Below are 12,635 nucleotides of genomic sequence, written 5' to 3' on the forward strand. Positions count from 1 at the left end.
TTTTTGTCATAAAGTATTAAATGGACTTTTTGTGATTTCTTCATTGACACAATTATTCAACCCCTTTACGACTACCACTCCTAAGAACAGAGGTTCATTCCAGTGTTTTCCATCAGGTATAGAAAACATCTGTGGATGTCAACGAGCAGCAATCAAGCATGATAAGCACCAATTAGGCAGATTTAAAAGGACTGTGATACTCAGCTCCTTCTAGACATCTACTGGTGTGTTTCCAAGCATGGTGAAGGCAAGAGAATGGTCCCAGAAGACAAGAGAAGAGGTTATTGCTCTTCACAAGAATGGCAATGGATATAAAAAGATTGCGAAGTTGTTAAATATTCCAAGAGACACTATCGGAAGTATCATTCGCAAGTTCAAGTTAAAGGGCACAGTGGAAACGTTACCTGGTCGTGGCAGAAAGAAGATCCTGACCGCGACTGCTGTGCGCTACCTGAAGCGTAATGTGGAGAAAAATCCCCGCGTGACTGCTAAGGAACTGAAAAAAGACCTGTCAGATGTGGGCACTGAAGTTTCAGCTCAGACAATAAGGCGCGCACTGCATAACGAGACCTCCATGCCAGAACGCCCAGACGCACCCCCTTGCTGACTCCAAAGAACAAGAAAAGTCGACTGCAGTATGCCAAAAGTCATGTGGACAAGCCACAAAGGTTTTGGGACAGTGTACTGTGGTCAGATGAAACTAAATTAGAACTGTTTGGGACAATGGACCAGCGCTATGTTTGGAGAAGGAAGAACCAGGCTTATGAACAAAAGAACACCTTGCCTACTGTGAAGCATGGCCGGGGGTCAATTATGCTTTGGGGCTGTTTTGCTTCTAATGGTACAGGAAAGCTTCAACGTGTGCAGGGTACCATGAATTCCCTTCAATACCAGGAGATCTTGGAGGAAAATGTGATGGAGTCAGTCACAAACCTGCGGCTTGGGAGACGTTGGACCTTCCAACAGGACAATGATCCGAAGCACACATCCAAGTCCACTAGAGCATGGTTGAACATGAAAGGCTGGAACATTCTAGAGTGGCCATCGCAATCACCAGACTTAAATCCAATTGAGAACCTCTGGTGGGACCTAAAGAAGGCAGTTGCAGTGCGCAAGCCTAAGAATGTGACTGAACTGGAGGCTTTTGCCCATGAAGAATGGGCTAAGATACCCATAGGTCGCTGCAAGACACTTGTGTCAAGCTATGCTTCACGCTTGAAAGCTGTCATAACTGGAAAAGGATGTTGTACTAAGTACTAAAAAATAATGTCACTAGGGGGTTGAATAAAACTGATAATGATGTGAGCACAGTAAAGACATTTGTGGTTATTCCATCATAAATATTATGTTATGTTTGTCTAATTTATAAGTGCCTCTTTGATATAATTGTAAATAAGATGACTGAAATGATCAAAATCAATGTCAAACTGGCCAAAACACTTTATTTCAGTGGGGGTTGAATAAATTTGATCACAACTGTATATATATATATATATATATATATATATATATATATATATATATATATATATATATATATATATATACACACACACAAGAAATCAAGAATTGCGCAACAAACAAGTACAGTTTGTTATCCTGTACCATATCCCAGTTAGCACAGTACAGGAAGTATTTTCCTCAGCCTGGTTTCTGGGATGTGTAGGTGAGCTGCTAGGACAATTCTCTCTCTCTGCATTCTCTCTAAAAATGAAGAGGTAACACTATGATGGTCTTAGTAGTGCGACCCTCAGGTTCCTCATCTGTACATTCTCAGAAGAAATCGGACTTTTAAGAGCTGGAGCAGGACGTCCCTGACAGCACGCCTCAGGTACCCAGAGCCCGGCCGCTGGACCTGAGATCGCTTGGAAAGTCAGGAAGTGTGTGTGCAGTCACCTGCTCGTCCTGGGGTCACTGGGTTTGTCTTGATCCCACTGTTGATGAGAGCGTGTGTCGTGGTGAGGGAGGGAGGGAGTCTGAGCTGCAGGAGGAGGAGGGGATGCTGGGGGGGGGTGTTGGGGGGGTGGCCAGCTCGCCAGGACACCAAGCACCAGCAGGGAGCTGACGCCAGGACTCTGCTCGGATTCTCCCCGGAGTGGAGGCTGCTCATAAAACGTCCTCGCGCGGTGTCTAACAGCAGGGGGCGCCGCGGGGGTCCCGGCTCCTCGCGGTGGGATTACAAAGCCGTGCTTCCTCTCCGAGCAGCAGGATGGAGCGCCGTTGCACCTGTGCGCTGGCCAACTGTACGTGAAGTAAGTACCTCTCTTCCGGCTGTGGGATTTGCATGAGACAGAGAGACTGCAGAAACACCTTCAGCGAGGGGGGGTGGGTGTAGACAACCGTTGTTCAGAGGTGAACTCTGCATTCAAAGTCTTTGTAAATCAAAAACGTCATAATCTTTGGGAAGTCATTCTTTGGTGAGATGTCTCTATTTCCAAAGTGCTTCGATGGTGAATCTAAGAATGTCGCTAGGATGAGTCTGTGTGAGTGCTGTGTCTACTTGAAGAATATACAGTCCAGTGTGTCCCTATCGTCCGGAACATGTGTGTTTCTCATCAGTAATATAGCAAAATGCAATCTTACTGTTATTCATAACATTGTATACACATACACCTGTACACATACACTTCTACAAACACCAAACACTTTCTGATCTCACATTATCTGGCATAATCAGTTTCTCTATAGTAGTTTACCCAGTTCTAACTGAGAACTTTAAAAAGAAGCTTTAAATACATGTCATCCACTTCTACCCTCTGCATGCTGGCTGACACTCCTGAGATTTACAAGAGACATTTAACTGATTTCTCTTTCTGAGCTGTGTGGGTGTTTCACATGTTAAAGACACCAGTGCTTATTAGGGTTTGGAGGATAGTTGGTCAGAGGGTTTGCGTTGTTCACTAGCTGTGTGAGTGTGTATTTGTAGCCTCCACCTGTAGCAAGCAGAGAGGGAAACAGACAAACTGAGGAAGCTGGCAACTCTGTCATCTCTGTTGTATCTGTTGTCTGTCGTCTGTGTCATCTCCGTAGTCAGTGTCGTCTCTGTCTCTGTCGTCTGTTTCGTCTCTGTTGTCTGTGTTGTGTCTGTGGTCTGTGTCGTCCCTGTTGTCTCTGTGGTCTGTGTCACTCTGTTGTCTGTGTTGTGTCTGTCATCTCTGTTGTCTCTGTCGTCCCTGTCGTCTCTGAAGTCTGTGTCGTCTCTGTTGTCTGTGGTCTATGTCATCTGTTTCGTCTCTGTTGTCTGTGTTGTGTCTGTGGTTTGTGTCACTCTGTTGTCTGTGTTGTGTCTGTCATCTCTGTTGTCCCTGTCGTCCCTGTGGTCTGTGTCCCCATGTTCAGCCTGAGCCCCGAGTGTCGGTCTGTGGTGTGGTCTGTGTCCCCATGTTCAGCCTGAGCCCCGAGTGTCGGTCTGTGGTGTGGTCTGTGTCCCCATGTTCAGCCTGAGCCCCGAGTGTCGGTCTGTGGTGTGGTCTGTGTCCCCATGTTCAGCCTGAGCCCCGAGTGTCGGTCTGTGGTGTGGTCTGTGTCCCCATGTTCAGCCTGAGCCCCGAGTGTCGGTCTGTGGTGTGGTCTGTGGTGTGGTCTGTGGTGTGGTCTGTGGTGTGGTCTGTGGTGTGGTCTGTGGTGTGGTCTGTGGTGTGGTCTGTGGTGTGGTCTGTGGTGTGGTCTGTGGTGTGGTCTGTGGTGTGGTCTGTGGTGTGAAACGTGTCGTGCGGCTGCTCCAGGTGGGATTCTGCATGATGTACTTCATCCCAGGTCAAACGACGCGTTCGTAGGACTCTGTGCACTCCTCACTTCTGGGGTGTTGGCACAGTCTTTTGTCTGATTAAAATTCAGCACGGACATGTCATGCTGGTGAGTTATAGCTGTGAAAGTGTGTGTGTGTGTGTGTGTGTGTGCGTGTGTTTTATGGGAATGGCATTAATATTTTAACAGTTTCCTCAGTATAGAAGAAGGAGACAGAGCTCTGATCACTAAAGGTCGGTTTATTCGGCCACACCTGATTATCATTTTCATTTGGGTAATACGTTTGCATCTTTGATTTCATTCAATCAGCCACAGATAAAAACAAATCTTGACAGGAGTGATTTGCTCTTTTTCTCATTAGTCAGATGTTGAAATGTTGAGTCACATGCTCATAAGACAATTACAGGTCACCTCGGCACTGTACCAGGACACACCTGTTTTAGCCTGCACTGCTATGCCCTCGCAAATCGGTGACTCGTCGTCATTTCAAACACAAAACACTGCGATGCAGTTGCCATGTTGACAGGAAAGACCTTTCTTCCTGCTGTTCATGTCTGTTGGATGTGTGTCCTGGTGGGCAGCAGGTTTGTTGACTGTCGGGACTGTCTCAGCTCTTTAATGCATCTGGTTAAGTTGTTTCTTTGCATGTTAATGCACCTATGGACCACTTACCCCTCGCTGAGCAATCACAAATAAACATTACTATCAAAGTCAAAAGCTTGCTCTTAAAAAGAAGTGTCATCTGCAGTTACGTTTAAATTGACGACTATATTGCTGGGAAACAGATGGTAATACTGCAACAGATGTTACAATAAAGAGGCATACATTAGATGTATCAATTAAGCACTTTGTTCACAGCAGAGATCTCAAAAATGTAAATTTATGCCACTCAAAGTTTTTGTTCTGTTGTAAATGCTTTTTGCTCTGTGTCTGCCTCCCTCTTTCTCACTAGATTAGGTGTCACTGTAATAGCGTCATCGGCTGCTGCGCTGAGAATAATCATGCAGTTGGACTGGAGGAGTTGAGACTGCACTGGGATTAAAACGTGTGAAGAACAAAGTGCATAGAAGGAAGCGCAGAAGTGCAACCCTTACAGAGAGAGAGAGAGAGAGAGAGAGAGAGGGACAGAGAGAGAGGGAGGGACAGATGATGGATCACGCACATCCAGGTGGCCTCCATGAAGGAGAGAGCTGATCCAGAACCATGGAGGTGTTTGATGGTTTCGCGGTTCTTCACGCCTGCTGTGTAAGGTCCAACTGTGAGAACATGCGGAGTTAAATGAGTCATTCTCCCGGTCCGCGGAGCTGGACACTCACTCGGACGCAGCATGTAGCAGGACAGCATGTGACCGACGATTCAGTCCCGAGAGTCCGCCAGTATGGAAGAGCAGGCGGCCGTTTTAATTCAGATATACGGGAATAGCACTGAGCACTTAAACAGTTCGCTCGATTACAACTCGACGGACGCGAAGGAGAGCTCGGAGACGTACGACTTTTACGTGATCGGCCTTTTCCTCTCCTGCATGTACACAATCTTACTCTTCCCCATCGGCTTTATTGGCAACATCCTCATCCTGGTGGTGAACCTCAACCACAGGGAGAAGATGACCATCCCCGACCTCTACTTCATCAACCTGGCGGTGGCGGACCTCATCTTGGTGGCCGACTCGCTCATCGAGGTCTTCAACCTGAACGAGAAGTACTACGACTACGCCGTGCTGTGCACCTTCATGTCGCTGTTCCTGCAGGTCAACATGTACAGCAGCATCTTCTTCCTGACGTGGATGAGCTTCGACCGCTACGTGGCGCTAGCCAGCTCCATCAGCAGCCGGCCGCTACGCACCATGCAGCACGCGCGTCTCAGCTGCACCCTCATCTGGATGGCCTCCATCCTGGCCACGCTACTGCCCTTCACCATCGTGCAGACGCAGCACACGGGCGAGGTCCACTTCTGCTTCGCCAACGTCTTCGAGATCCAGTGGCTGGAGGTGACCATCGGGTTCCTGGTGCCGTTCTCCATCATCGGCCTGTGCTACTCCCTCATCGTGCGCATCCTCATGCGGGCCCAGAAGCACCGGGGCCTGTGGCCGCGCCGGCAGAAGGCCCTGCGGATGATCGTGGTGGTGGTGCTGGTGTTCTTCATCTGCTGGCTTCCCGAGAACGTCTTCATCAGCATCCAGCTGCTCCAGGGCACGGCGGACCCCTCGCAGCGCACCGGCGCCACCCTGTGGCACGACTACCCGCTGACGGGGCACATCGTCAACCTGGCCGCTTTCTCCAACAGCTGCCTGAACCCCATCATCTACAGCTTCCTGGGAGAGACGTTCAGGGACAAGCTGAGAGTGTTTGTGAAGCAGAAGGCCAGCTGGTCTGTGGTCCACCGTCTGTGTCACCACACCCTGGACCTCAACATACCCGGCAGGGGGGAGTCCGAGGTGTAGCACCAAACGCTGGTCCAGCGCAGAAGAAACGAGTTCTCAAAGCTCTTCTCTGATGAGATGCTAAGAAGAACCATGCGGACGCTCTTCGTTGTTATAAGAGCCTATTAGACTGAAGTTACTCTAGAACTACAGATGTAACTGTGCAGGGTGGAGATCTGTGCTGTGAGCACCACAGCCGTGAGGGAACTACAGATGTAACTGTGCAGGGTGGAGATCTGTGCTGTGAGCACCACAGCCGTGAGGGAACTACAGATGTAACTGTGCAGGGTGGAGATCTGTGCTGTGAGCACCACAGCCGTGAGGGAACTACAGATGTAACTGTGCAGGGTGGAGATCTGTGCTGTGAGCACCACAGCCGTGAGGGAGCACAGATTCTCCCTGCTGCACAGGGAAGTGGATGCAGAATTCTGTATTCTGTACAGTGTATTCACACTGTATTTGTTTTATATCCTGCAGAGTAATAGATACTCAGTGAAGTGGAAACATGGGGTATTCAGGGTAATGCTTTGCAAAGATGTTGACACAGTGGATTATATTGCAAAGAAAAAAATGACTGACCTGTTTTCTAAAAGTAAACTTTATAGTTATTAAAAAAAACATATAATGTATCAAAGCAATGACTTTTATATTTTATAGAGCAATTGTGCTCAGTGAGCCCGTGGTAAGGGAACAAATAAAGGAACACAACAAAAGACATGTGGCCTATTTCTCTTCTCCTCTGCCTCATAGCACAGCGTAGTGTAGTATAGCATAATGTGTGTGTTTGCATGTGTAATCAAGATTGCAGTGTACTACATGAGGGTTCCAAATGTCCTTCGACATTTCAGACATTTCCTCAACCGTGCAAGAAAAGTGCTTTTTACAGTCACTTTTGTTCTTTTAACTTTTTTATTGTTGCTGAGCAGAACTCTGCTGTTGAACAGGAGACGTCTTGGTCTGCTGCTGCTCCTGCATTAGGTGGTGCCCTAGTCACTCCTGACTCTTCTGTGCTCTGCTTCTTTGCAGTAATTTCCACATATTTCCTAGTCTGGAAAAGCAACAGCAAAAACAGAAAGTTTGAAATGCCCGAGTTCATCTGAGGTTCATTGCACATCTTAGCTTGACATGAGTAACATCTCCAGGTGAATGTGAATTAAAGCAAACTCTGTTAGGGGAATTAGAGCTCATTCTGTCAGAGGTGTCATCCATCCAAACCCCAGGTGTTTACCAGACGCAGGTGGCTAGCAGAGGGCCCAGTAAACGTAAACACATTAGTTCAGACTTCAGTAACCTATCTAGTGATGCTCTATCAGTAGTGCTCGTTTAGACCTGGAATCTCAGCCATGTTCCACCAGGTTACGTTCAACATAACCCATGGCACTGGTTATTTTCAGTGGAACTACAGTACCTGGGTATGTCTGATAACCTCCAAGAATCTAAGGATGCTCACAGAGGTGTTTTCTGTGTGTGTGTGTGTGTGTGTGTGTGCGTGCGCTCTGATATGAACCTGTAAATCAGAGCTGTGGTGCTGTCCCCCACAAGTGTGTTGTCTCCATTTGCTCTGCCCAGTCAGACCCTGGCCAATCGGTGCTGTATCTGGTCCCTGGTAGCTGCAATGGACACTGTCATACCAGAACTGGAGAAATGTCTAAAACGTCTTTGCACCTCTGTAAATAGACAATGAGACAGGCCATAGGTTGCTACCAGAGGTAGTGGTGATGTAGTGTGATCTTTCCCATGGAAACCAGACTGAGAAAGCAACTAAGTCATAAATATATGGGGTGTTGCTCTTAACATGTGGCCCCATGTTCCCATAAACTCAGCCTTAAATACAAATAAATCGCCCTTAGGATCAGATCAACAGGCCATAGGACTGCAGTGCTGAGTTAATGTCAGCGCCAGCTACACAGACACCATCTGACACATGGCACAAAGACAGTCCATCTGACACTATGGAATTTGTGTGTGTGACCAAAGATGGTGGGAACATTTTTCTATGACATGAAACGAGTTTCCTCCCTTGTCTGTGAATGCCATGTTATATTCATAACACTCTGCCTACTTGGCCGCAAATCTGCACATCAATTTTCAAATATTAATTTTTTTCTGAATTTTTTCAGAAGCTCCAACTCAATGTGATAATTACTTTAACTGAGAATGCTAATTGGGATGTAATTCAATCTGTGGCTGATGTAGTGTGCTTGGCAGAACCGGTGGGCTGTACCGTGTTGGGTCAGAGCCGTGGGTGTGGCCTACTGTGGGAAGCCAAAACAACCGACCCTAAACAAAACACTGATAAAGAAGCAGTTGTTTTTCCAGCTGTGATAATGGGAAGGGGCCTGGGAAATGAGATCCAAGCATGAAAACATGATTATGAAAGACAGTGAATACATAAGATTTTTCAAATGAACATCACATACCATAAGTAAAATCACAACTCCCCAGGAATGTCAGAGCAGTTCTTTTGGGAGTGACATTATTTTATGGCATTTTAAAAATTGGACCCTTGTGTCTACAGGCACAGAATTAGGTCATATGTTGCAGAGAGAGGCTCAGTAGCAGACAGAGACTCTGAGAACTGCCCGAAGATAGTCAAGGGCAGATGTGGGCACCAGGATAGGAAACCATTTAAATGATAATCTAATAAAGAGCTAGTGCGCTTGTTAGTTGATATAAATGAAAATAAATACAAGCAAGTGGCACCCAGACAGCTATGGCCCAGACAGCTATGGCCCACCCCCTCCCTTGGTCCGTCCCAAAGGGCCAGCCAGTGGAACATGTCCACTATGTCTATGCATAAACAAACAGACGGAGGCAAACCATGGACTCGGAGGACACAGAGAGTTGGACAGGAGGCGGAGGGGGCAGGAGAGGGCGGGGCGAAGACTGTGAGAAGAGGGTAACAGAAGCCTGGAGACGCAGCTGAGACTGGAAAGGTTCAGAGTTGAAGGACTGATGTCATGGCTACTGGTACAAAACATCTCCCTCTATGTACAGTCTCTCCTCTGATGTGGTTAAATCAAGAACTTCATCAAACTGCTCTTTAAAAAAAAGACAAGATGACTAAAAGACCATGTTCACACATGCTGATGTACTGGTTTCTCATGCAGACAAACTGCTGCATTGTGACTGGTCTTTGTTCACACTCAAGGCCACAGGTAGCTGTTTTTGCACATTTATTGCAAGTATCAGGTGATATAAAACGTAATCGGGGCTAAGCAGGACGACAGACTCCTTCTCTTGGGGTTTGGTCCCACACCTGGTGTGCACAGAGCTGATTCTAGTTATAGAGGCTGAGATCATGGTTTCTGCAAGTGATCTGCAAACCTGACCGGCAGACGCTGGTTTTACAGAGGGCACAGGCAGCGAACACCCACGAGAATGAAGCCATGTCTAGGGCAATTAGAGGAGCGTGAGTTAATGCATAATCGTGAAGCTGCGCATTCAGAGGGAATCAAGTCTGAATAATGGATTTGGTCTACAATTACATTTGCATATTAAAATCTTTACTGAATCTTTACTGGAAAAAAGAAAGGAAGAAATTTGATAAGGCTTGACGCTGGCACACACGAGGATATGGAGCTACAAGACACCCATATACCATAAGGACTAGACACAAACCTGGTCCATCATTACTCTTCAGGTCTCTGGCTGAAGAACCAGCATCTGGAACAGCACTGGACATGTAGCCATGCAATTTGTGAAGATAGCAATACAAGTAGTAAAAGAAAATACATATTCCTAAAACAATAGCAGTGAACAGCAAAATTAATGTTATAAAACTTTTTAAAATAAATGTACAGATTTTGATAAATTTGTTTACTGCCAATATGATTCTGACCTCTAGTAGATTATAAAGAAGACCAATGAGTGGTTAATTACACTTTGCAAGTGCACTTTCTGTAGTACATGTAACCATTTAGAAGTTAAATCTTCAGTCAAACACAAATACACATTAACCCAAATTTAACAGGTGGACTTATAATTAATTTTCAAATCATGATCATATTGAACAATTAGTAATGGCTGTGCTGCACACCCCAACAGCGGGAATTGTAGTACTAAAAACTCCAAGTCGCTCCCTATGAATGCCACCAGGGGGTGGTAAAGCAAATATTACATTTTGCTAGGAAACTGCTCAATGAAACTGCTACAAAGCAATGCTTGTGTAGTTTGATAAGCAAGTATGATATTAACCATTCCAGGCAGACAGGATGAGGTAGTTAAATTTTATTAACAACCCACTGAATGGTGTAAAAAGATAAATAGATTTCTCAGCATGCAACCTAACACTACTCTACAATGAGCACTGCTAACTAAATACACATTTCACTTGAACCTGAGTCTGTAGGGAATGTATTATAAAATTATACCAACAGTTTTCAAATCCATTGTTTGGAGAGTGTAACAAAATTTAAAATAAGGAAATGTTTAAAAGTTATGCTCGCTCCCCACGGATTCGCCTGGCAAGCTGTATGTCTTTCGGCATGATCGTGACCCTCTTGGCATGAATGGCACACAGATTTGTGTCCTCAAACAGTCCAACAAGGTAAGCTTCACTTGCTTCCTGTGGGAATGAAATACACATTTCAGTTGTCAAACTAGTGTCCAATAACTTTATAACAAGTTTTGTACAAGAGTGAAAAGCACACAGTTAAAGTCTTAATTGATGAAAAAACATACCTGCAGCGCACCAATGGCTGCACTCTGAAACCTGAGGTCGGTCTTGAAATCTTGTGCAATTTCTCTGACCAGACGCTGAAAAGGTAACTTGCGGATAAGTAACTCCGTTGACTTTTGGTAACGACGAATCTCTCTCAGAGCAACGGTGCCAGGCCTTTGAAGAACCAAAACAATAATATGAAGAAAACTAGCCATTAACCCACGACTGGAGCGTATACAGCAAACCCTTTGGTTTCAGAAACCATCGTAATGTTCTACGCAGGGCAAAACTCACCTGTATCTGTGGGGCTTCTTGACGCCGCCAGTAGAGGGCGCGCTTTTCCTCGCCGCCTTGGTGGCCAGCTGTTTCCTTGGAGCTTTCCCTCCAGTAGATTTGCGCGCAGTCTGCTTGGTACGAGCCATGTCTTTTCAGAAGCTACAAATCCAAAATAAAAAAATACTACAGTTAAAGGGAAACTACTTTATTAACGAGAACGTTAAAATACGTAAACACTTTACAAACTGTATTACTCAGCCACTTAAAACTATCTGGCTATAATTCGCTTAGCCAGCTATGTCGGTGGGCAACGTTACCGTTAGATGCCCAACTACTACCCCTACACTCGTCTAACCCCCTCGGTACCTAGTTCTGATACCCCACGCCGTTAACTGTACTGTAGAGCCGGCAAGTCCACTACCCCAGCTAGCTGTGATTGGGAGGGAAGACGGTGTCGCAGACAAAATGGCGGCCCGATTAACGCTTCCGGTCGACGCTGTAACCCACCATACAACCCCCAGTTTAGGATTATTATTATAATAAACTCACACACACACGAACATTTATCCGTGAAAAAAATGATAGGTCTACGTTTTTTTTACGAGTTGATGCTTGATATGTAGCTGCTGATGAGCAAACTGATTATATGTACCGGGATATAGACGACCAACTTACAGGCTGGGCAATAAGCTAGTTATGCATAAATCCTGAATAATGTTTAAAAATAGGACAAAAATAACGACTATACTAAAGGGTAATAAAAATAACTACGGAGAAGAGTGAACGTGCAGCTAGTTAGACAGATTAGCCGACATATGCTGTCCCGTTTAATCTCGTCAAACTCATTGTCCAAAATGGCGGGCGCAGACAGCAGCAGATCCACTGGGACATAACGGCGCAATTTACGGTCCAACAGACAAGACGGACATCGGGAGATTAAAACACATAAATCCGCAAATCTACACCGTAACGTGACCACAGAAATGTGCAAACACGTTAAGCTGCGCGGCTCCGTATCCAGCACAGCTGATCAGTTAATGTCACCCCGCTGACAGAGAGCAGCGGACCGCCGCGTCTTTCCTCCACATTGTCCAACCGAACCCCAATTTATTTCTACGGACTTGAAACAAGCTTTGCAGAAGTTAATACCGTTTCGCTGCAAATGCTCCATTACACTCTTTACAAACACAGTTAGCTAGCTGCATCTCCCCCGCCTTCCTCTCTCTTTACCTTAGATCCTGCGCAACGGACGTCCTAGTAGTGTTTGAAAATACTGGCGTTGTGCAAGTTATTTATATCCATGTTGTGTTGCACACAGCAGCATGACGCCCCAGTCTCCTCCCATACAGAGCTGCAGTCCAACACGGCCAACACCAACCGAGGGTTCTGTCCTGCTCAACATATAGGCGTTTGTATCTAAAACACAAGCATTAAGCGAGTTTGAAAAAAAAACACTATATATATATATATATATATATATATATATATATATATATATATATATATATATATATATAATGACGTTTTAGG

The 12,635-nt window shown here is 45.7% G+C and overlaps 2 protein-coding genes across 4 annotated transcripts; one reads left to right on the plus strand and one right to left on the minus strand.

Moving 5' to 3' along the window:
• Positions 1–2,074: 2,074 nt before the first annotated feature.
• Positions 2,075–6,814, plus strand: gper1 (G protein-coupled estrogen receptor 1). 2 transcript variants are annotated; one of them, XM_077007810.1, is made up of 2 exons: positions 2,075–2,252; positions 4,700–6,814. In XM_077007810.1, exon 2 carries the CDS (start codon positions 5,126–5,128, stop codon positions 6,185–6,187), a length of 1,062 nt encoding a protein of 353 aa, XP_076863925.1. In that variant the 5' UTR covers positions 2,075–2,252; positions 4,700–5,125; the 3' UTR covers positions 6,188–6,814. The 2 variants fall into 2 exon arrangements, with proteins under 2 accessions (XP_076863925.1, XP_076863926.1); XM_077007811.1 differs by having other exon boundaries at positions 4,705–6,814.
• A 3,567-nt stretch (positions 6,815–10,381) lies between these two features.
• Positions 10,382–12,494, minus strand: h3f3a (H3 histone, family 3A). Of its 2 annotated transcripts, none has more exons than XM_077009288.1 (4): positions 12,336–12,494; positions 11,124–11,264; positions 10,850–11,003; positions 10,382–10,733 (listed from the first exon to the last, which is right to left on the minus strand). In XM_077009288.1, the coding sequence occupies exons 2-4, from the start codon at positions 11,249–11,251 to the stop codon at positions 10,605–10,607; spliced, it is 411 nt and encodes a 136-aa protein (XP_076865403.1). In that variant the 5' UTR covers positions 11,252–11,264; positions 12,336–12,494; the 3' UTR covers positions 10,382–10,604. The 2 variants fall into 2 exon arrangements, with proteins under 2 accessions (XP_076865403.1, XP_076865404.1); XM_077009289.1 differs by lacking the exon at positions 12,336–12,494 and adding an exon at positions 11,472–11,587.
• Between the last annotated feature and the right edge of the window lie 141 nt (positions 12,495–12,635).

Source organism: Brachyhypopomus gauderio, chromosome 6 (assembly GCF_052324685.1).
Source record: "Brachyhypopomus gauderio isolate BG-103 chromosome 6, BGAUD_0.2, whole genome shotgun sequence".
Lineage (NCBI taxonomy): Eukaryota > Metazoa > Chordata > Actinopteri > Gymnotiformes > Hypopomidae > Brachyhypopomus > Brachyhypopomus gauderio.

What these genes read in the sequence shown, in the direction of transcription:
- h3f3a (XM_077009288.1), bottom strand. Translation starts at nt 11,251, where the DNA reads ATGGCTCGTACCAAGCAGACTGCGCGCAAATCTACTGGAGGGAAAGCT. An exon ending in AAGAAGCCCCACAGATACAG is followed by an intron (nt 11,004 to 11,123) that starts GTGAGTTTTGCC and finishes GGTTCTTCAAAG; the next exon opens with GCCTGGCACCGTTGCTCTGA. An exon ending in CAGCCATTGGTGCGCTGCAG is followed by an intron (nt 10,734 to 10,849) that starts GTATGTTTTTTC and finishes TCATTCCCACAG; the next exon opens with GAAGCAAGTGAAGCTTACCT.
- gper1 (XM_077007810.1), top strand. Translation starts at nt 5,126, where the DNA reads ATGGAAGAGCAGGCGGCCGTTTTAATTCAGATATACGGGAATAGCACT.